This window comes from Lampetra fluviatilis, chromosome 42, assembly GCF_964198595.1.
Source record: "Lampetra fluviatilis chromosome 42, kcLamFluv1.1, whole genome shotgun sequence".
NCBI classification, from domain to species: domain Eukaryota; kingdom Metazoa; phylum Chordata; class Hyperoartia; order Petromyzontiformes; family Petromyzontidae; genus Lampetra; species Lampetra fluviatilis.
Genome location: NC_136316.1, coordinates 10,603,926 through 10,628,821, shown reverse-complemented (window position 1 = coordinate 10,628,821; position 24,896 = coordinate 10,603,926). Strand labels below are relative to the sequence as shown.

Sequence of the window (24,896 nt, the reverse complement as noted above, 5' to 3'; positions counted from 1 at the left end):
CGGCAGGTCAGCTATTGGGGATGAAGGACCGACGCGCGCATCAACATAGGGTTTAAGTCGCGAGGAATGAACGTACCACCGACGTTTGCCGTATTGAACACGGATACTTTGCGAGTTCCGAATATCTACAAGCGTCACAGGCCCCCGCCATGGCCTGTGCAGTTTAGGGGACGTGCCCGCCGGTACTTGGGGGCAGTGGAGCCACGCCAGGTCTCCCACCGACCAAGGCATGCGAGTGTGCGATCGACGCGCGTACCGTTCGTTCCTTGCCTGAGCACGGCCCGTCGCACACCGGGCGGCCTCTCGCGCCGCCGTTACTCGTTCAAGCGAGTCACGCACGTGGTCAGGCAGGGAGCGGGACGGTTGTTTAGCCGGCGTACCCAGTTGCACATCGATGGGTGGAACATTTTCACGGCCATACATCAAAAAAAACGGTGAGTATCCCGTGGACGTGTGCGGAACCATGCGGTATGCCGCCAAGACGCCTGGTATGTGCAAGTCCCAATCGGTTTGCTTTTCACTGACCGTGTGACAAAGCATAGCGGAAAGGGTACGGTTGAATCGTTCCACCATACCATCTGTTTGTGGATGGTATGGGGAAGTGCGAACTTTCTTTGTACCCAGCGCGTCACAAACTTCCCTAAGCAATTTAGAGGAGAAATTCCGGCCTTGATCTGTGAGCAGCCTTTCAGGTGCCCCCTTGTCCATGACATACCCGTTCAAGAAAGCGTCGGTGATGGACGCCGCCGTTTGGTCGGGCAGAGGCCAGGCCATCGGCCATCGAGAAAAATATTCCACCCCGACCAGAAGGTACTTATTGCCCCTAGCCGACGGGGGAAACGGCCCCAGAATGTCGAGAGCCACTAATTCGTTAATACGGGACACTTCAATGGAACGCAACGGTGATACATAGTGGTTCCGAGGCGGTTTCCTTTTCGCACAGTCATGGCACGAGCGGACAAAATCATTGATGTCCGCCGTCATACCGGCCCAGAAAAAATCTTTTTGCATCGCGGCCACAGTCTTTTGGACACCGAGGTGCATCAATTTGTCAGCGTGCAGAGCACGGAGCAGGTCGTAGCGAAGCGAAGTAGGCACCACCAAGCGTGGTCGGTCAGACACCCCGTCGGTGCACATTAGCAATCCCGACTTACCCCGAAACATCTGCCACTTCCAGCCTCCCAATCGCGATTTCTGTTTCCCAACCAATTTACGTAGTGGAGACAGCGAGGCGTCGGCCTCCTGCTCGCGCAACCAGACCGCGTGCGGCAACCGTAAGGTGTCATCGGTGTCCACCGACACCTGCTGGTCTTTCTCTTTCGCCCCTGCGTCATCCTCATTCGCTATCGCCCCCATAACCGGGCAGGGCGACGTGGGCGGTACGGCGCAGCGGTGCGTGCCCGTCAGGCAAGTGCAAGGAGGAGCGGGCGGCAGCCTTGAGAGCGCATCAGCATTCGCATGACGGGCTCCCTTTCGGTACGTTATATCGAAGGAGAATTCCTGTAACGATTCCAACCACCGGGCCAATTGGCCTGACGGCTGATCTAATTTGAGGGAATATTGCAAAGCCGCATGATCAGTGCGGACTAAGAATTTCCGTCCATACAGGTACGGTCGGTACAATCGAACAAAATGAACAATTGCCAAAAGTTCCCGCCTTGTCACGCAATATCGCGTTTCCGCAGGGGACAGAACCCTGCTGCCATACGCCACCACCCTCTCAACCCCGTCTTTGCGCTGCGACAAAACGGCCCCTATGCCGATATCACTAGCATCCGTATCAAGGATGAACGGCTGTGAAAAATCAGGGTAATCTAACGTAGGTGCCGTGGCGAGGTGTTCCCGAAGTGCCTTAAAGGAATTTTCTTCCTCCGCCCCCCATTTAAACCTTTGATTTTTGCCAGTCAGAACGTGTAATGGTTTTGCCAACGTCGCAAAGTTTTTAACGAAGCGGCGATAATAGGAAGCGAATCCAATAAACCGCCGAACATCACCCACTGAAGTGGGTGTGGGCCACTCACGTATACACTTCGTTTTCAGAGGGTCAGTAGATACACCGTCCGAGCTGACAATATGACCCAGGTAACGGACGGAGTGTTGCAAGAGGTGGCACTTCCTCGGTTTAAACTTAAGGTCAGCCGCACGCATTCTTTGAAAAACTGTCTCAAGTCTTTGGAGATGTTCCTTGAACGTGCGGCTAAAGACAATTATATCGTCCAGATATATGAGGCACGTTTCCCACTGCAGTCCCGCCAACACCAGTTCCATTAGCCGCTGAAACGTGGCCGGGGCCGCGTTCAGGCCCATCGGCAGCCGATTAAATTCAAAGAGGCCTTGCGGTGTGCGGAATGCCGTTTTGGGTTTTGACTCGTCATCGAGGGGAAGCTGCCAAAAGCCCGAGGACAGGTCAAGGGTGGAAAAGAATTTAGCACCCGATAACGCATCCAATGAGTCATCCATCCTCGGTAAGGGGTATGCGTCCGCCACCGAGATTTTATTCAACCGGCGGAAGTCAACGCAAAACCTCGTACTACCATCTTTCTTCTTAACCAAGACGACGGGCGCGCCCCAAGGGCTATTGGATGGCGAGATAATATCCGCCGCCAGTAATTCATCTACCGCCCCACGCACGTGTTCCCTTTCCGCGGGGCTCATGCGGTGAGGGTGCCTACAGACAGGTGGCGATGCACCGGTTTCAATATGGTGCGACAAAAGCGATGTGCGTCCGAGGTCCAAATCATTCCTGCTGAACACATCAGCGTACTGCAGCAACAGCGAACGCAAGGCGTTCCTCTGTTCATTAGACAAGGACGAATTCTTTCCGCATAAATCCGCGATCCAGCATTCTTGTGAACGATCATGCGAAGATCCATGAGCAGGCATCCGCACGCGCGGCGGTTTCTCACAAGAGGCGAAATCGGTAGTGGCGTGAGCCAGCACCGACCCCTCCGGAACAACAACGCGATCAGGTCCCCCATTCAAGACTTGCATGAAAGGTGCCTGACCCGGGCGCACAATCGTTTGTGCCGCCGCCAAAGAAAAAGATTTCGATACGGAATTCGATGGGGATAACAGCACGCCTTTCGCACCCCTTCCCATTTGAAGCGGTTTTCGGTAACGTAGTGGAATGAGCATTTGCGCTCCCGATGGAACTTCCACGGTAGCCGCAACTACAGCAGTAACTGCGTTACCTGTAGGCGCCTTGGCCAGCAGGGAAGGCAGGAACGCCATCCTACGACCCCCCCGGCATTTCCAAACAGTCCTGGTCGACCCGTATTCGCAACGGCATCCGGCGCAGGAAATCTGTCCCCAACAAGCATGGAACAGCTAGCGAGCGAGAAATCAATACAGGTCCTGCGGCGTTGATATTTCCAATAGCTATGCTCACATCCACCTGTCCGCAGATACCCATACTCCCACCATTGGCGGCAACACACGCATCATTAACCTTGCGTATTCTCGACGCAGGAATGGACAACAAATGGAAAATCACATCCGAAATGATGGTAGCCGACGCGCCAGTGTCCACCAAGATACGGACGTCAACGCCGTCGATGGTACCACGTACCGTCGACGAGCCCGACGCCGCAGCCACAATCCTGCGAGCCAATTTCTTCCACTGTCGCAGAGCGTGTCAATGGAGCAGAAGTAAAATTGGCTCTAGGAGTGTACGAATGAGTGCAAGTGGATGAATGATGTGACACGACCTGCCGGGTGTCCGTATTGTGCCGACTCGCCCGAGGTTGTTGCAGCTCCGCGGCAGGTAGAGGAGATGGAGGTCCCCTTGGCAGAGGAGGCGATAGCAGAGGTCGGCAGCGGCAATCACGGGCGAAGTGGCCCCGTCTACCACACTTGAAACACGCGGCCGACGTCGGCCGGCGGTCGGACGACCCGGCCCTCGCACGCGGTCGGCCCGTGTAGTCGCCCCGCTGGTCGCGCAGCCGGCGGCCTGGAATTCTATGCGGAACAGCCGCTGCCAACATGTCGTCGGAGCAGTGGACCACCAGTCGCGGAGACCACCCCAGCGGCGGCCCGTCAATCTCGGGTTTCCCCGTCCACGCCGCCATCTGGTCCCATCGCTTGATATTAAACTTAGCGTCCAGGCAGCGCGCCACCCACCGCGATGAAAGCGGTTCGTGGCCGCACACTGGTAGCGAGATGTTGAGCTCCTGAGACAACTCCAGCATGCGGGAAAGGATGAGTGGATCCAAATGCTCGGCCGTTGCGTCGGGGTAGGCGGCCATGGCCATCGCCATCAACGCCCCCCGATAGGCCAACGGCGATTCCTCCGGTGCCCGGCGACGCGACATGAATTTCCTGGTGGCCGATGTCGGCGGGTCGTAAAATTCTGCCATCTCTGTGAACGCATCCCGCAGTGTCTTCTTCTTGGACGCCGGGATGGCGCGGAAGACCCCCAGAGACACATCATCGAGCAGCGTAGGTAGCGCTGCCAGCGCTTCTTCCTCCGTCCAGTTGACAGATCTAAAAGCCGACTCGAAGCGCCACGTAAAAGCACTCCAATCACCTCCAGCGGTGAATTCTTTTATGTGTGGAAGGCGATGTCCACGGTGGCAGGCGCGCGCCGCGGGTGTCTCCGGCCGCCGTTCCCGCTCTCCGCTCGGTGCAGGCAAAATGGCGTCCGGCGGCCGCGTGGTAGCAGGCGCGCCTAAAATGGCGGCTGACGACTCCGACGCAACCGCCCCACCCAAGACGACGGTGTCCTCCCGCGTGGCAGGAGCAATGGCGGGGCCCGATTCCTTAGTAGGACCCTTTCCCGCGGCGTCCAGTTGATCGGCGATCTGGCGACCAACGGCTGGTGAGGACGCCACCGCGGTCACCAAACTGAGCAGAATTGCGCGCAGCGACTCAATCTGCTCCGCCATCAGCCGCCATTCGTCTCTCGATCCCGCAGTAGCCGCATCTTCTCCCAGTCGGCGCTGAGAGGCGTCGAGGCGAGCATCGTCGGCCGGCGGCACCAGGGCTGTAGCTCCCAACAGCTCATCTTCGTCCGTCTCCGTCTCTTCCTCCGACAGAGGCACGGGCAGGTTATTTTTTCTGAGGTGTTTAGACATCTTGACGATCGTCCAAACAGTCACAGAATCACTTCTGACACCAATGTAATAATCCTTCAGGAGACGGCTTCGGAATCGGTCCTTTTTATTTTCACTTCACGATACACCTTGCTCACTCACTCTCCGTTGCTGGCAGACAACGGAGAGAGGACAGACCACCCACTAAGTCCCCGCCGCGCACGTGGCAACCCCCGGCCCCGTCCGCGCGTGACCCTGCTCTCCTCCTGCTCCAGTCTGCTCACGATCGTTCTCCTCCCCTTGCTCTTAACACCTTCGTCACGTGGTTCCCCCAGCCAATCATCCATGGACAGCTCCGACCATTCTCGATGGTTCCCTGTCAATCCCGCGACCACGCCCCTCATCCGGCTCCCCATTAGCTGGGGCCCCGAATGGCTAAGCCCATCCCCCTGATGGCCTGTCATGATGACGCATGGGCCATGGTCCCTATCTCAACCCTTATTGGCTACAAGCAGGACCGGCAAGCCAATCCCCACGTGAACCCTCTGTGGCTGTTATTACAAATGTACTTGTATTATCTACCAACTTGGCATTGGGATGAGGTTGGAGAATTCTATAAAAAATATAATTGTCTTATTTGTGTTTACTCGTTAACATGTTTTCTGTAATGTGGGCACTCAATTACTGACCTGCAATGAGTTACGAGCAGCTAACAATGAATCCAGTGTTCAAGAAGATATTTTACAAATTTTTCACAAGCACGGTTAATTCGCCGCAATGACAAGCTATGTGGAGTGAGAGAACTTTCCTTTAGCCGTCTGGTGGGGACCGCCCCATTTGCAGCTCGTTTCTCAGTCGTCGTTTGTCCGGCCAGGCAAGGAGGAAGTGGAGGGTGGCGGCAGTGATGGTGTGGAGGAGACGAGCTGCTTGCCGGCAATCGATCGACTGCCTCAGGGAGCATTGGTGCAAGACGGCCAGGGGTCAAGCAGCGCGGACGACGCGGTGATGTCGCCCGCGCTGCCCACGTCACCGCCCCCGGTGAGGAGGCCGCTGGGCCCACTCACCCACACTCGTGACGTGCGGCCATCCAAGCCACTTGACAGTAGAATTAGGAGCTGTGTGCGATTGACAGAATGAGTAGTTGTTGATAATGGCAATGGCAGTAGTAGTAGCAGCTCTAATATGATGGAGCAGTTCCAATGACCAATGCAGCTGAGGTAGTGATTAAAGCAACTCAGAAAGTGGCATCCGCAGTAGTGTTAGTGATAGCAACACTGTTAGTGGCAACAGCAGTCAGTAAAAAGTTAGCAGCAGACATGTTTGCAGCAGCAGCTTTAATAATGATACCAATCGTATAGCAGCAGTAATATTAGCTCCGGCAGCATTGATAGTGAAGTATTGGAAAATGACGGCAGGAAACTCCTTGACGGGAACACACTTCTTTTATTAAATCTTGACTTGTAACAATACAACGCGTGGCCTCTCTTCTTCACAATGCGCTTCTCTTGACTCTGGATTCTGTGCTGCTGGCTCTCTGTGCCTCGTGTAGACTCCGCGCCTCGGCTACACTCCTCTCTCGCCTCGTGTAGACTCTGCGCCTCTGCTACACTCTCCACTCGCCTCGTGTAGACTTTGCATCTCTCTCTCTGGCTACACCGTATGCATACTCGGCTCGTGTAGACCTTCCTCTCTCTCTGGCTACACCGTATGCATACTCGGCTCGTGTAGACCGTTCTCTCTCGCTGGCTACACACTATACATTACTCAGCTCGTGTAGACCGTTCTCTCTCGCTGGCTACACCGTATGCATACTCGGCTCGTGTAGACCGTTCTCTCTCGCTGGCTACACACTATACATTACTCAGCTCGTGTAGACCGTTCTCTCTCGCTGGCTACACACTATACATTACTCAGCTCGTGTAGACCGTTCTCTCTCGCTGGCTACACACTATACATTACTCAGCTCGTGTAGACCGTTCTCTCTCGCTGGCTACACACTTATACCTTACTCTCCTCTACTCTCCATTACTCTCCATTACTCTCCATTACTCTCCATTACTCTCCTCTCCGGGCTCTATCTCTGCACCTTCGTCTTCATTCTTAGATGGTTCCACTTCTGCCCCTGCTCCTCTGTGCATCACCTTATATACCCCTTCTTCCCGGGAGACGGAGCGGATGCGGACCTCAACGTCGGCACCGCTCCTCAGTTACCCAATCCCCACGCGCTATCCCTACGATCCGGTTCCGCTCAGCGCGTGTTTCCACTCCCCGACCAATCACACCGCGCTGCTACCCGATCACTCCCTCTGGGCGCGTCACCGGCACACAGCCAATCAGCAGCACTACCCCCACCCGCGCACTGACGCCTGCTCCTCCCCGTCAGCGCGCGTCACCACACACACACCCGTACATACGCGCTGGCACACGACATATACACCCAGCGCGTATCACCACTACAATAGGAATGTCAGAAATGTCAGAGTGCCAGCAATAACTGAGACAACAGGAGCAGTGATGGTGTATGTATGTTGAACTTATTTTGCACCGTACATAGCCAACTGCTAATTGGAAGTATGGGGGAAGGACAACAAACTAAACACAAAAGGCAGTTCTAAAGACAGCAATAAGTGATATAGGCATTGCCCCGTTTACGCCCAGGATACGGTTCATGACTCTTCTGTGCACACCATTAAGTGTTATATCTCCCCCCCCCCCCCCCCCCGTATGTATGGGTTTTCTCCAGGTACTGCTTTCACAAACAAAACACTCTAATTGGCCAAATACCTGAATGCAGGACCCTTTAGAAAATGTATTTGTGATTGGGCTTTTCCGGATATAGAATAGAGGGCATTGAATTGAATTGAATTATTCATGTCTTTGAAACACAATTCTGGTAATGGATCTTGTGCACGTATCAGCACAGTGGAGTGGTTAGTACATCACGTGGAATGCATCCTCCTGCGGTTTTTAAAATAAGATTAGATCGTGGTTTATAGCATTCGCACCTTGACAGAATGTATTATCTTTTACGTTTTATTACAAGTTGTTTTACACAACTATCAACTGTCTGCTATGTGTTTATTTATTTTCATCTAATTGTTACAGTGCTTTTAGACATTGCTGTTTCTGTTTTTAAAACTGATTTATTAGGTTAGATTTTTTTTGAACGTTTTACATTTTCTAAGAGAATTAATCCTCTTATATTAACGAATTGCTTTACAGTTGTGTTGGATACTATTATTTTCGAGATGTTTTCCCCCCCATTATTTTTCTGTGCAGCACTTTAAGGTAATTTTAGTGCGATAGGTGTGACATGGATTATGTGGATGAATTGATTGACGGTGTAAGCGTTGCGGTTGGCAGAGCGTGTCCCTGCACCAGGAGGAGATGCGTGGCGCCGGCATGGCAGAGGGGAAGCACACGGCCGAGGACACTGGACTCCCCTACAGGCAAGATGCCCCACATAAATGCACGACTTCTCTGCTCTTACCGCACCCGAATTAACTACGTTGCTTGGTATGCAGGAGCTTGTTGGTTCAATCCCTACCTTGATGCCTGTACATTTGGAGTTTGCATGTTCTCCCCGTGATCGTGTGGATTTTTCTCCGGGTCCTCCGGTATTTCCCTCCACATTTAGAAACATGCGTTTAGAGTATTTTACAAACCAAAGTTTACACGGTCAATGAACGTGATGTCTGATTACTTTTGCAACATTGGTGTGATAAGTGACAAAGGACACCTATAAAGAATATTTAAGACATGTTAATCAAACAACAACAACAAATCCCATAGTTGCAAAAGTAAAATTAATTGAAAAAACTATTTTAGTTATTTTTTTAAACGTGCTGATTGGTGACTGAGCGGAGCCTACAAAATTCCCTTCACTTGATAACCCAGTTAAATAAGACTCATGCACCACTGCCAACACAGTATCATCAAGTAATCTGCTCCATGATGAGTGGCGACCTGGCTTTGAACCAGGATCTCGGTTGTGCCATGTGTCCTGACGCAGTATTTGCTATACTCTTTGGTTCTTTCGGTAAAGTCACGTAGGTATAAAATATTAAATAAATTAAATCACGACGTTTCGGGCGCAACACAAGCGTCCGTCATCAGGTGGGAACAACCACAGCAAGACACGCTTGCTGAAGTAGGCAAAAGAGCTGCTAGTAACAAGGGATTATATAGATGAGGGAGGGGGAGGAGCCAGAGATAGAGAGGGTGGAGGGGCGTGGGTCAGAGGGGAGTGGAATGCTGCAAGATCGACAAGCACGGCAAATTTCCAAAAGACTGGAATGAGCAGGGCTGTGATAAGAAACTGGAATTGCGGATATGAAGGCAAACTATAGAACAGCTAAAGTTATGTCTATTTGTATATCTGGATGGCTTCATGAACAAACTTCAATCGAGAAGATGGATACAAATTGAGCAATCATTGGAAGGCTGTTATTAACCATGTAAAACCTTAGCTGTTCTATAGTTTGCTTTCATATCTGCAATTCCAGTTTTTTATGCCCAGCCCTGCTCATTCCAGTCTTTTGGAAATTTGCCGTGCTTGTCGATTTTGCAGCATTCCACTCCCCTCTGACCCACGTCCCCCCCACCCTCTCTATCCCTGGCTCCTCCCCCTCCCTCATCTATATAATCCCTTGTTACTAGCAGCTCTTTTGCCTACTTCAGCAAGTGTGTCTTGCTGTGGTTGTTCCCACCTGATGACGGACGCTTGTGTTGCGCCCGAAACGTCGTGATTTAATTTAATATTTTATACCTACGTGACTTAACCGAAAGAACCAAAGAGTATGGATCCTTGCAGTCACGAAAACTTCAAATCTAGAATGCAGTATTTGCTGTTTGAGCCACGCAGCCAACTTAACTCTTTTGCTCGGAGAAACATTTTGGAGCCACCTTCCATTTGTTTATCAAATCAAACAACTGCATTTCAGGAAAATTATTGCAACCCAAGTGAATCGTGTGTAACATGAGCTAACACTTGGGAAGACTTGAATCAGTTCTCATTCACACCATACATGCTTGAAGTCATTTGTAAATATTGATTATTTATCATTCATATGCTATCTATTAATGTTACTATGTGAAATCTTGACTTAAAGCTTTCGTGACTGCAGGAATTCATACTCTTTGGGTCTTTCGGTAAAGTCACGTCTCGATCTTCCTTCTCTAACCCCGCCTACTTACCCTTGGGCTGCACCCATCTCAGGCCTATATAACACCCTGCTTCAGCAGCTCTCTTGCTATATTTTTTTCACCTGAGGACGATTGCTTGTGTTGCCATCGATACGTCGTGATTTTTTCTTATTTTTCGATCTACGTGACTTTACCGAAAGACCCAAAGAGGTACTATGTTAGTGTAATGCGAGCGTTGCTGGGCTCTGGTCCAATCACACGGCCCGGGGTATTGGGGGGCGGAGCCTGGTCTGCGGGGCGTGTGGGAGGGGCCACTGTTCACCTCGGCTCCAGTCGGAGGCGAGGTGAATGGGGGCGGAGCCAGCGGGGTAGTATGGGAAGGCCGGATATGACGATCCGGAAGGGGAGGAGTCAGGGTCACGTGGGGGGAATGTATATAAGTGGGAGCCCGGAAGAGATCGGGGCAGTTGGGGAAGTTAAGAGTCCGAGCCACGTTGGGTGGTGAGAGAGAGATCCGCGCCATCGGCCACGTGGCCGAAGGACCTCGGCACGCCGTCGGCCAGCGGTGTGCGGAGTGCGGGAGTAGAGGAGCTAACGGAGGAGCGTGCGTGGCACGCGAGAGGGAGCGTGCACGAGACGACGCTGGTCCGAGGAGGAGACCAGTGGGGTGCGGAGGAGAACCTGATTAAAAGACAAGCGGAGACCAGCAGTGCCTGACGGAGTCATTTATTACATTAGTATAATGTACAGATTATACATGTGTAATAAAAGACTTGACCACGATCTCTGGCTCAGTGTCCTTTATTTGGTCCGTACTGTATTACCCACACGGCTGTCTCCTCTTTGCTCAGTCCCCACAGTGCTGACTCCGATGTCTCTCCAGACTCCACCAGCAGCCCCTCTGTTGGCCTCTGTCGCTCTTGTAGCCCCCACAGCAGCTCTGCTGCTGTTACTCTCTCTCAGCCCCCCTGGCTGTAATCGCTGCTGCTCTTCTCGCTCTTGGTTACTCCGCAGCTCTGACAGCCTCGTGTTGTCTCTCTCTCTTCGTCGCTCCTGCGACTCTCTGCAGCCACACCGCTGCCTCTAACACACAGCCTTCCTGGCTGTACTCTGGGGTCGGCTCCCGCTGGCCGGCGGTGCCCCCCTCCTCTCGTTCGCCCTCGTGGCCTCACCCTTTCCCATTCACAACCCGACTGACTTCTCTTTCCGGTTTACCCACTTAAGGACCCCAACCTTTCACCCACGTCACCTGGCTCCGCCTCCCCGTGACGTCACATCCGGAAGGTCGCTTACGCCCGCATTACACCACCCTCCCCCGTAGAAAAAAACCCAGCCGACCTCGGCTGAACAATACCAAAGCGTAATGCGGTGAACCGACCTTCCGCGCTAAAGGACACAAAGCATGCAATATAACAACAGAACAATAACAACAAGAACATCACGGACGTACAGAAAGCATGCAATAAATACAAGGGTAAGAACAAGAACAACAACACAACATACAATCAACGAACGTAAGTGATTTAGAGCGTGTGCGCGTCGCCGGCCCGTCCCGGACGGTCGGCGGCCCGCGCGCAGAACGGGAACGCGATGGAACTCGATGAATGACAGGGGGTAATTCTCCTGTTGCGGTTGGAAGTCCACCAATGTCCCGTGTTCCCGAAGAATCAGTCTTGGCCGTGTCCTTTGAATGTGCCTGCGGCGGGGTCGGAAGGGCTACAGGGCTCGAAGGTCTCGCAGACCTGGCAGGCGCCCTCCGAGCAGGGCCCCTCGTCCCCCTCGGTGTCACGGCCGACCTGTCTGGAACAGGTACGACAGGCGCTCGAGCAAGATCAGTGGACGCAGGCAGGGGAGAGTCGGCAGCAACAGACCCCGGCACAAATCTTCGGTAATACGAGGCAAATCCCAAAACCCGCCGAACATCCCCCACGGTGGCCGGAGTCGGCCAATCCCGGACGCACGCCGTCTTTTCCGGATCCGTGGACACCCCCTCAGCACTCACAATGTGCCCCAGATAACGGACGGACCGTTGCAGTAGGTGGCATTTCTTTGGTTTAAATTTTAAATTCGCAGAGCGCATCCTCGTGAACACTGTCTCCAGCCGTGTTAAATGTTCCTCAAATGTGCGGCTGAAGACAATGATATCGTCCAAATATATAAGACACGTCTCCCACTGCAACCCCGTCAAACGAGCTCCATCAATCTTTGAAATGCGCTTCATAGCCAAGGGAAGATCAATCCCTCGGCAAGGCCAGATATCAACGACCCCCCCCACGGGGTAATGTTCTCTTATAGAGACAATAACGCCCTAACCCAAAACCCGTGAGCCCCCGGCACACCAGGTTCAGTCTGCCACCGCACAACTGAACCATGACTCCCCGAGCCATATGAGCACACGGCCCATTAGTTAAAGACATACCACGGAGGTTTCGCCTCCGGGCTGTCAGGTCAGCCATCAGCCATAGGCCGACGTGACCACCACTCGTGCATCACCCAATCAACAATGGCAGGCATAACAGATGGAATATTTGCCCCACCGAGGTTTTTCCCGCGCTCAAAATGGCGGCCCCCTTCGCCCAGCGCGTTCGCGCAATATCTCGCGCGCACTCAAAATGGCGGCCCTTTCCGCAAAGCGCATCGACGCCATACCCCGCGTGTGCGCAAAATGGCGGCCCAACGTGCGAACACGTGGCCAGTTTTCTCCATTCGTGCACCCCAGCTTCCCTTTGCTGGGGGTCACAAATTGCATCCCCCGTCTTATTGTAACAATCCCAACAACGATAGACGCACAGCCCCAGCTTGCTGCGCGCAGCAGTCATATCGGGGAATTTTTAACCAATATTTTACCAACCACATTGGTTACACAACCCAACTCGCAAAGCAACTCGTGGCTGCATGCGACCAACCGAATACGCGACGCAACTTGGCGCCAATTTACGGTCCCATTAGCATTAACCTTTGAGACACCCACAACGGCGTCATCACGCACCCTCAAAGCGCGCTCTCTCTCTCACAAAGCGCCGTTACCCATAATATACACAAAATCGCGTGTACATAACATCCATACGACCAAATAATAGGGTCCCCCTCGAATTTGTTACCAATTTCCAAACAGGTACGCACAATTAATAACATCCCAACCCCAATAGTCAATCAATGCATCGCACCCCATAACCGTACAGAACGGTGTAACAGCACATACAGTCAGCATATCGCGATCACACGCGCACATTTAAGCACAATAGCAAGCCGATCTGCAGGTAACCAACACACCATTAATCCAGTCGTAACATTGCAGCAACAACACAAATATTCTCTCTCTTGCAACAACCACATCGCACATAGCACCTCGCAGCACAATACACCCAAAAAAAAAAATATATTTTTCAATTAAGCCCATCGCACAAGGTAACCCACGAGATGATACAGCGCAAGATACCCGACGCTCCCGAGTTAATAATTAACTTCGCCATCAATATAACAACTCCACACCGCAGCGCACACACACAATTTAACACTCAGCAAGCACAGCATACTCTCCGTCCATTCTCAACACACGTACACACTTTAATTGACACCGAGCAACAAGCAGATAGCGCGTTCATCGTTATTACACACACATACCCACAGTCCGAACCGCGCTCCGCACAATCGAGTCATGAGAGAAAACAAAATCGCCCCCCCCCGGCCCTCGAAAGATGGGTGAGGTGTGTGTAAAGGCCGGGTGCGTATCGTTACGACCCGCCCGGGGCTGCAGCAAGAAGAGGACGGCAGGGCGGCAACTTGAGTCGTCTCGCAGAACTCGTTCGGCGACTTGACTGCTCCGTTGTCACGCACCCGAGCCAGGACGGGAGAGCTCCCGCCCCAGCAGCTGTAGCGTCGTCGTCCTCTCCTCGCAGCTCCCCCTCGCAAAACAGCAGCTCACAGCAGGCTGCTCTCCCCACGGCACCTCCAGATGGCAGCGCAAGGCTGCCTCTCCGCCGCGATGTTGAAGATGGCGGCGTCTCCCCGCCGCGGTGAAGACAAGATGGCGGCTTCCCGCCGTTTCTCCCCTGCCACGCCCAAGATGGCGTCTTCGTGCCGCGTGGCAGATGGCGCTGGCAGCGCAGGCAAGGCGTCGGCCTGCAGACCACCATCGGCTCTCCCCACTGCCGTCGTCGGCGTGGTGAGCTCACACGGTTTCGCCAGCACGATTTTCCAGGTCTCCAGCTGCGCCATCTGTCTCAATCGTAAGTCGGATGATGTAGCAGATGATGGCACAGGAATATTCTTTCTTCCGAGCCGTCTTGACAAGCCGTTTCACTTCTGACACCAGTGTAATAAAAGACTTGACCACGATCTCTGGCTCAGTGTCCTTTATTTGGTCCGTACTGTATTACCCACACGGCTGTCTCCTCTTTGCTCAGTCCCCACAGTGCTGACTCCGATGTCTCTCCAGACTCCACCAGCAGCCCCTCTGTTGGCCTCTGTCGCTCTTGCAGCCCCCACAGCAGCTCCGCTGCTGTTACTCTCTCTCAGCCCCCCCTGGCTGTAATCGCTGCTGCTCTTCTCGCTCTTGGTTACTCCGCAGCTCTGACAGCCTCGTGCTGTCTCTCTCTCTTCGTCGCTCCTGCGACTCTCTGCAGCCACACCGCTGCCTCTAACACACAGCCTTCCTGGCTGTACTCTGGGGTCGGCTCCCGCTGGCCGGCGGTGCCCCCCTCCTCTCGTTCGCCCTCGTGGCCTCACCCTTTCCCATTCACAACCCGACTGACTTCTCTTTCCGGTTTACCCACTTAAGGACCCCAACCTTTCACCCACGTCACCTGGCTCCGCCTCCCCGTGACGTCACATCCGGAAGGTCGCTTACGCCCGCATTACACATGTACGGGAGGGGTCGGGCTTTTTAAAAATTAATGAATTTATTCTCGACCCCAAAATGACAGTTGATCAAATTGTTGAAGAAATCAATCGTTACATCCATTTTTGAAAAGTTAACAGGGCATTTGTGTGTGTGTGTGAGGAACGGAAGTTGCGGGTAACGCGCTGCGCTACAAACCTAGTGACCCCAGTTCAATTCCCGCTCATGGCCAACATACGTGACGATTATTTAATCCATTCCTGGGCCTGCCCTTTTTATCGACTCAGCCTCAAATGAGTACCTGGTGCAATGTATAAACATCGCCACTGGGAAGACAAAGGCGGCCTCATGTGCTACATAGGTGCTCGCTAACAGCACTTGCTCCTACAGTCTGTTAAGGCTATACGGGGGGGGGGTCTTTGTGTGTGTGTGTGTGTGCAGCTTGGGGAGCAGTCGTGTAGTGGTTAGCGCACTGCGCTACGTACCTGGTAACCAGAGTTCCTGTACGCAGCCAACATTGGCGACGAATATCTGAACCGGTCCTGGGCCTCCCCTAGGTTTACTGGACGGACATCAGTGACAAAGAGCTTCATAGCTCATTGGATTTATCCAGGATAAATAAAGATTGTAATTCTGAGTTTGACTCGGCCTTCAATGAATGCGTGATGTGGTTATAAATATCAGAAAAGGGGAGACAAAGGCGGCCGGGCTTCGTGCTGGCCACCCACCCCCTCGTGTGCCATGCTGGCCTTTATATAGGTTCTCGCTCGCAGCACTTGCCCCAATGTCTGTTCAAGGCTATATGAGGGGTATCTTTATCTTCTGCAGCGTGGACGCCTACCGCACCCAACGCCGTGCCGCACAGCCGCCCAAGCCGCCGCGCTCGATGCCGTTCCTGCATGGTGACCAGAAGCCCCCGCCTGCAGCGCAACATCAGTGGCAGCAGGGCCAGGCCACCAAGGAGAGGGTGAAGGTTAGCAAGGCCTACACCCGCTGTGGCCAGTTGCATGCATAATGCATAGACACAAACTATAGCAGGTGAAAGCCCGTTGATTATGAAGGTTTTGTTTTGAATTGTGAGCTGGGGTTATCATAAAAGATAAGTCCGATACGAATGTCAGTGTAGGGAAAAAACAACATTCTTAAAATAAGTAGGTGAGATTAATCAAGTTAGAAGAATCATGCATAAGCTGGTATTATCTAACGTTCTCCAACGTGCAGTTATCCTCAGAAGTATCCATTTAGAAGTACAGTTGCCGACTGGTAGTTTTCAGGGCAAAACACGCTGACATAATTGCAAATAGTACTCTTTCCACTGGCGCCACGGTGGCGAGGTGTTGTCTCCCTCGCCTGGTATACAGGACGTCGTGGGTTCGATCCCGAGAGAGAGAAAATGGTAGGGGAAGGCACAACTATTTCCGGCTATGGGTTTTTATTTAGATTTTTGGGGAAAATTGTTCAGTTTCTGTATATTTGGAGTTTGCATGTTCTCCCTGTGGTCGTGTGGATTTTTCTCCGGGTCCTCTGGTTTTTTCCTCCACATTTAGAATCAACGTGGGTTTAGTATTTGACTGCTGTACATTTCCACGTAACTCGAATTTTCCGTAACAATTTTCCCCAAATATCAAAATAAAATCCCATAGCCGAAATAGTTGTGCTTTCCCCAACCGTTTGCTCTCATTACTGCATCGCACTGTAGTCCGTTTTCTTCCGCTACCTGTATCATATTGCTTTTCATATGCTCTGCACTTCCTCCGATTCATTTGATCGAATATCTACCCTAACTACTTATAATTAAACTAATGGTACATATACTGTATTGTATCAAATTGTTTATGAATACCACAAAGCATCGAAAACAAACAATGAGGTAACGCTACAAAAGGAAAAGAGACTATGTGACGGGTACAGTATACTCATTGTAATAATGTAACCGCGCGACTCGTGAGTGCTATACAGTACACCACCGCCTTGAGGAATATGCGGCTCTGCCTTACGCCTCACTCCGCTGGATTCATCTGCAACCTCACCCCCCTGCACTATTTGCGCTTACGTAACTACGTATACAGTATGGAATATTTATTCGCCATAATTTATTGGAGCATTTCTGTAGAGTTGGATTTCCGTAAGTCGGGTCTACTGTAACCCGGGTACTGCCTGTATAGCTTAGTTGACTTTTCCTGGTAAATAGTTTAGTTTTATCTAAGTTTTGAGAAATTTACCAATTTTCAAATAGCAACAACAGTTTGGTTCATATTGGATCATTACAGACAGGCTATAGGACGGATAGATCTAATCCATGAACACTCAGCATTGGTTGGAATTCAGAACATATACGACGTCACAACCAAGCGATAAACACAACTTGTTGATGCTCCTCGGTAATTGGCCAAACAGCCTTCGGAGATGGTGGCCCGAGCAGGGTTGCGGTCCCATCGTCTCCTTCCGTGCACGTGTGCGTGCGTGTGTGTGTGTGCGTGCGTTTCTCTAAGCATGCGTCGCTCACTTCCGTGCGTGCAGCTGCTGAACGGAGAGATTACGTCGCAGCAGAGGATCATCCAGCAGGCGAGCCAGGCCCTCAACTGCTGCGTGGACGAGGACCACGGCAAGGGCTCCGTGGAGGAGGCAGAGGCCGAGAGGCTGCTGCTCATCAGCAGTGAGCATTACGGACATACAGAGCCAATGTTAATTAACCAAAACATCTACTTAGTTTGTCATTGCTAAAGTCTTGAGGAATAAAAAAGTGGGTTATCATACATAGAATACTCTGTGCTGGGCCTAAAACAGTACTCTTTAGTTTTGGGTGAGAGATGCTCCAGCATTAGTTCTGTGATGTCATTGTCCAGTGGCCAATCCCTGTGGTGCACTGCTGACTAATATTGTTCCATAAGAGTTTTCCTGGAATTCTTTCAAAACACCAAGTTGGGATTTAATTGAGCATAAATGATTAAAATATTTCATTGTACGCTTTTATTTTAAATAAACACATTTCCATTTGTGTTTTTGCATTGTTCTTGGTTGCACGTTGATTCATTAATGTAGCTGATCGTCTCCACCACTACACTCAACCTTGCTCACTCGTTACTCCCTTTACCCCCTGCATTGCAGCTGAGAAGCGGCTGGCTCTGCTCAACGAGCTCAATGACCTCAAGGGGCAGCAGGCACCCGGGGACGGGCAACAGCAGCCTGCCTGGAGCGACGCTCGGACAGCACCGTCGAAGGCAGAGGTCTGCCGTGGCACCGTGCTGGTGTCCAACGTCTGCCTGCCGCTCAAGGCAGACTTTGTGTGCTCCCTGGCAAACAAACCGGGTAAGTGAGCCTCGCTGTGCCGTGCCCGGGGTTCTTCATAGACAATTTTCATAAACGTACAAATTGTAGGTAGGAAGGCGAATTTGCCCTTTTGTAAAAACACTGAAATCATTTTTGGAAACAAGCATTGTAATGAAGAGGAGGGGGATTTGTAAAAGATAGCCATGTCTACGTTTTGAAAATGTTGATAATGTTGAGCGATCTTTCAGAGGCCATAGGTGTCAGTGGCCAACGACGCTGTGAAGGAAGGGAGTATCGTATGTCTGCTTGGTATAGTTTAGCCTTGCCTCTGGAAATACATCTTTGATGGTTCTAGTACAACACTGTTGTTTACACACATCAATGAGCAGTGTTGTGAATGCTTTGCTGATGAAAAAACGAAAATGTAGGTGTGTGCTCGAGTAAAATGTAACATAATTTTCACGAAGGTGAACACTATTTCGGTTGATTGGGATGCACAAGGTCAGAGCGTGACGATGTCATCGTGGTAAAGTCAGTGTGTCAGCACAGCTATGTTACTTTTGTTAGTTTACATATGCAAATGCAATTTAGGGCTGTATTTGAGATGAGACAGCCAGCACTGACTTAACGATTCACCACTCATGGTGATTAGATGATATGACATTATTTGTGGTCAATGATCTAGGGTCACAATTAGATTAAAGGATTGATTTTCAAATATTATTTTGGCTCTCCTGTATTTATTTTCAATGTTTTTGCCTCCATAAAGGTTAGTTTGTGCAATTTGCCTAAATGCAACATTAACGTTTAATTTCCAAATAAAATCATAAATAATTTTTATTCACAGACAGATTGATGTGGAGCTGTTCTGCACGGTGGTCAGCAGAGGGTAGTTTAGTGAAATACATTTCTTGGTTTCTATACTCCCCTGCTTGTGCTGACAAACGTGGCGGAGCATGGTGACATAACTTCCACAACCCTCTTGGTATGGGAAGGCACTCCATTCAGCAGTTGATTGGCAACAGGGCTGTACAATTTGATGCACAAGCATAAGAAGTGGTTTTAATGGCGTCGTTACATGCTTTGTGCTGACACTATCCACGTGCTCTCCCACAGATCGCTGCAACTACTACTTCTTCGTGCTGTTCCGTCATGGCTCCACAGACGTGGTGGCCACGCCGCTGGCGTCTACGCTGCACAGCATGGACGGGGACTCGCTCGCTTTCCCCACCAAGTTCTCGCTGTACGATCATTGTCCCCTCGTGTGTGCGCGCGTTTTTCTCCAGGTACTTGCTTCCTGCCATTCCAAAGCAGAGCCATCCTGAGATGGTGTCTCAATATTCCCTGTGAGCCTCTTGTGGGTGTTGTATATAACTATTTTAGATTCATCATCGTGTGTTATATTATATGTAGGTATATACAGACTATGGATGACTGCCCAATATACACATCTTCTAGTGGAATAAGACAACTGCATTATATTACCCCGAGTGCTATCGATTGGGTGACAAGATAAACAAATAAACAGTAGCGCTTTCTTTTTTCAAATACCAATTCCATCGACTGCATCAGCAATGCAGTTTCGAGGTAATTTTGGTCACCTGGATTAGCCAGAATTGCTATTATAACCAAGCTGAAATTAGCTATGCTTAGCCCAGCTAAGCTTCAATAAACTAGAATTAAAATAGATTACCATTCTGTTGCATCAACTGTCCCATGGCATAATTTATGTTAGTCTTGTATCAGCATCAACTGTAGAATAATTTTATTTCTACAGGAATCATTTGGCCTGACTAATTGAATACATTTGTTGTGCCAAAAAGTAACAGGTACCCCGATTTAAGTACTACTCAGAGTTTCGTACTGCCAATAATTTAGACGAATGACTAATGGGATTAATTATTTTGGATATGTCATGTTACACTGAAAGCTGTGCTGTCGTGCATTAGGTTTATTGGTGGTGTTGCCTTTAACAGGGAAGATGTTCAGAGTGATTTTGAAATCGACGTGGAAGTCTACAGCCTGGTCAGTATGAAATGTCTGCAAAAGTTGCTTTATAAATAAACAACCTATTACTACATTTACATAAATATCCTTAACTATTGTAAACATTACATCAAATGGTGTAGCCCAGTGGTTGTGAGGTGATTTATGAATGTGAAATTATATCATACGTGAGTCATTGGTGAATAATCACGTATGAATATGCTAATATTAAATAATTATAGTAACAGGACCCTGCGGGGTGGGCTGGTAGGAACGAATAACCAAAGAATATAAACATAATGTATTATTACACTTGTTAAGCTTGGAAAGCCCCACTAAGTGTTTGCAGTAGGGGGCGATGTTGATACACGGACGGACGGACAGACGGACGGACGGACGATATAATCTATTGGTGGTCTGGTCCACTTCGTTCCTACCAGTATAAATGTCATCCATATGGTAACGTGGAACGAAATAAAAGGCACGTAGGTATAAAATAAAATAAATCACGACGTTTCAATCACAACACAAGCGGTTGTCCTCCGGCGGAAAAAATATAATCCAGCAGTGGAACTAGTTCCACTGTTTACTAATAGGGTTTTTCCCCTTTTTTCTGGCAACAAAACTGACACCTTTTTGCAAGGAATCATGTTTACATTAACCACAATACTTGCAGTCAAATGCAAACAAAAAAACAATACTCTGGTAATTTATGCATTGTCTTTGAAACTGATTGGTCCACACCAGAGACAGCTTTCTTTGGAGCCTCGTCTCATATGGTGTTCGACCAGATGATGCCAAAAGTTCCATTGTTGCGATTGAAACGCCGTGATTTATTTAATTTTATACCTACGTGACTTTACCGAAAGAACGAAAGAGTATTGATTCCTGCAGTCACGAAAGCTTCAAATCAAGATTGAAATAAAAGACCTTTCTAAACTCATTGATCTTAAACAACGTTTTCGAGAGTAACCAGCGAGCGCGAACAAATGACATCCCGCACGCAGAGCGTCCGTTGCATTTTTTTTATTCGCTTACAGTTAATTAGCTCGTTATGATTCCTCACAAAATGGACAACTGGTTAACATTGATACATTTATTTCTCAGAACCATGTTGGGTCAGGCAAGGGGGGTACACTCGGTTGAAACAAAATTGAGCAAGGGGGTGCAGTAGCCATAATAGGTTGAGAACCACTGGGCTAGGCTGACCAGTTGGTACTCATGTCACAGCGCCCGGGGGACAATGATGAGCAAAAGTGTCGACCACTGGGAATTGGCCTCGTCTGATAATGTACATTTACCTGGGCATAGTTTTACTGCACAGCGTTTTGCTAGAAGTTCTTAAATCTGGTTTTGTGCATCAAACTCAGGCCCAAAGGAGAGATGGAGACCCCTCGGATAAGAGACGCCGCTCGACCAAGTCAAAGGTCAGTGCGTTTTCTTGTGCCACAAACAGCTGCCCCATCAGCCATTCCAAACGAATAGTCTGAGGGATCACATAGTGATATGAACCATGATGTGTTACACACATGCAGAAGCAAGTCAAATGCGAGGGTGATGGGATGAGACAGATTCAGGAAGATTTGTAAGCTGATGGATGGGATGACTGGAGGAGACAGGACACAGACAGGAAATGCTATTTTGTGGCTATCGTGACAGTAAGGAAAGCAGACACGCCTGATCTCTGCAGAGGTTTACAGTTTATTTATCTCATGCATGAGTTTTTTCTGCGCACTCCATTTTTTGTGGTACAATAAGTCTAAATAATGTATATATGTGTAGAGGTGTAATTGTGTAGATGTATGGGTACGGATGGGAAACAAACACAAGGGGCAGTGTTAGGGCTGTACACGAAGGAGGTGCTCGCACCGACGTCCGCACCTACATCCCCCACGGGCCCCTCCCGGGGGCCGAGTGCTATAAAAGGTGGTGAGCCGGAGGGCTCGAGGTCGAGTATTAGCTTAAACCAGCGAAGAGTGAAGACCAGCTAGAATAGGCCCCGGAGTTCCCCTGGCTCGCTGTCCTTGTCAGGGCCGACCAGGGCAAGCCGGTGGCGTGGCCCCGAGAGCCCAGACTGACGTTCTTATAAGAGCCGGTCTGGAGACTCAGGGTGCCGGGATCCCAGCTTGACCAGGGCTGGGATAGGTAGCCTCCCCTAGCTCCGTAGTGGAGGACTCGGGCGTAGGTTAGTGGGGTTAGATGTTGCGTCTCCCTGTTAGACGAGTGAAGGGGACGATACCCCTCTAAGTGCTGTGTGTACCCGTTACTGTGCACAAGTTGGTGTTAATAAATAAGTGTGCCTCCGACTCCGTCGTCAAAGCCTCCTGAATACTTACTACATATGTAGTGGCATATATTGAGCCACTACGGCTCTAGCGCCAGCTACTGAGGAAAGGGTGGAACTGTGCTCTCTAGTGATGGTCAGAGAGAGGGCAAGTGAGGACGTGACAGTTTGGGTGAACCCGAAAGGGCACGTGACCAGGTGAGGGTAGCGAGGGGGGCCAAGGGGTGGTGAGAGGGACATGTGACATGTGGCCCAAAACCTTCTCGAAGGATCCAGAAGGGGGCGTGGCCGGGGGCAGAGCCGGGCCGAGCATCGGCGCATATTAGGAAGATCCCGAGAGCCGATCCGGGCTGTCTTCAGAAATCAACCCGCGGTGCTACGTCTCCTCGGTCGTCGGTCATGACGTTTGGCATCGTGAGTCAGGCAGTACGTTACTGACCTAACTCGGATGAGTAGTTATCCCGTTGGGGTCTGAGTTAACCGTGGTAGTTACCACCTATATCGTTATGTGTTATGTAGTACGCTGTTGTATGTAGGGATGAGTTTGGCATGTCTGGTGATGCTGGTTATACAAAACATCTTGACATTGCTCCCTTTTGGGAGTGTATGCATGTTTGAACACTACTCACTGTAACCTAACCAGGCCACGTGTCCAAACAGACCAACACGCACTTGGTAAACTGATGTTGTGCATTCATTCACTGGAGCTTTGATTAAATCGAATGTTAAAATACATGCATTTGTTTAAAATCATCACCATCTTACCATCACTCCTTACTTCCCAGGTCATGACTCCTAAAAAGCTACTTACTTCCATCACTGTAAGTGTTCCTTTACTAACACTTTCTGATTTCAAGCTTCAATTATGATATTAATTTAAATGTTATAAAATTATATTGACTGCGAATTTGTAGTTCTTCTGTGCATGTACCAAGTCCTCCAGTCAAGGTTAAGACTGATTTCCAAGTTATACACTTGCATGGAAATACATTGCTTAGATATCGCAGTGATTGAACAATATATTGATATTTTTTTAAATGTATTGTGATTAAATTACAAAGCCACTTTCTGAGTTTAGAATGCAGAGTGTTAAATTACATACAAAAACACGAGTTGATCATTTGTCACTTGTAGTTAGTAAAGCAATACCACTAATAATTACTATCTTTTTTTATGCAGTACCAACCCCCACTATTAATTGCATCATTGATTTGTTCAAAACATAATTAAATGAAGTGCATCAAACTGCAAGTCATGCACTGAATCATTTGGAATGATCAGGCATTGGAAACGTGTGCCAATTGCAATTTAATTTCTGCATTAGTGTGACGATGTGGGAAGGTCCCATGCCGATGAGAATGACCCAGGCAGATGCTCTGGACATTGGGCCACAAGGCAGGCCGTCCCACACCTGTGTACTTGCAGGGAGTTGCTGTGTAACTGGCTTACTAGAGTTCAACAGGTCATGCTAATGATTCAGTTTATTGATTTGTATAAATTGTTAGGTTTACAATATTTTCATCTAATCACGTGCAAAAAAGTATTATTTAGGATTTAATAAATTTTTTCATTATGACTCTCGGTCATCCATAGCTGGATGAAACCACTACTTCCAGTTGTGATCTTGCGATGTAATTATCCACCTGGCACGTCTACACGAGCTGCAGGTGCTGGGTGGATTGTTACATCGCAGACTTGTGCACAAGGCAGGTTTGTTTGTTGTGTGGGTCAAGCTATTTGTGTTTCTCTCTTTTTCAGAGGAATCATCCGTACTCTCCAGGTGAGGAGGCTGCCGGGGAACCCACAGTCGCCCCGCTACATTCCAGATTGTGCTCCAGGCTTTGCATTGTGCTTTTCCATCTTGGTCGCGTGTTCACCTTGTGAAGCACATTGATACCTGGTGGCCAAAGTCTCTTCATAGAGTTAAATAAAATGTTGTGGGGTGGATTGGCGGGAAAACAATGGTGGAACACACAGCGATATTTTTGGTTCTACACGTAAATATATTTTTCCCTTTTCCCATCAGAGTACATTCAAATGTAGATTTTCAGAGAGGCTATTAGTGCTTTTGAAAAGTGTACATTAAACCTCACTGCCTTGCTCTGTAGTATGCAGTTAGTACATTCATGATGAAGGTTAAAGGATGTCTTAGCGGTCAACGTGCCAACCTCTTAAGGTTGGGTTCACACTGGATCAGTTAACGTGCCACAATATTTGCCAGGTTGAACAGCAGCCAGTCAGGGATATTGGTTGCCATTCAAACATTCAACCGTCATATCGATGGCTGGCTGCACCTCTAGCTAGAAAATGCAGCAGCACCTAAAGTGATCCAGTGTGAACC

The 24,896-nt window shown here is 49.8% G+C and overlaps 1 protein-coding gene across 5 annotated transcripts in view; it reads left to right on the top strand.

Moving 5' to 3' along the window:
- LOC144946717 (anillin-like) overlaps positions 1-24,896 on the top strand; it is a 55,468-nt gene that overhangs the window by 14,380 nt on the left and 16,192 nt on the right. For 4 of the 5 annotated variants that reach the window (XM_078875837.1, XM_078875833.1, XM_078875835.1 and 1 more), the window contains 10 exons: positions 5,905-6,068; positions 8,394-8,479; positions 15,844-15,988; positions 17,536-17,671; positions 18,124-18,324; positions 19,402-19,528; positions 20,262-20,310; positions 21,642-21,698; positions 23,341-23,376; positions 24,314-24,335. In XM_078875837.1, the coding sequence (XP_078731963.1) occupies positions 5,905-6,068; positions 8,394-8,479; positions 15,844-15,988; positions 17,536-17,671; positions 18,124-18,324; positions 19,402-19,528; positions 20,262-20,310; positions 21,642-21,698; positions 23,341-23,376; positions 24,314-24,335 (1,023 nt within the window). The remainder of the gene's footprint in view (positions 1-5,904; positions 6,069-8,393; positions 8,480-15,843; positions 15,989-17,535; positions 17,672-18,123; positions 18,325-19,401; positions 19,529-20,261; positions 20,311-21,641; positions 21,699-23,340; positions 23,377-24,313; positions 24,336-24,896) is intronic. The other variant, XM_078875834.1, reaches the window with a different exon arrangement.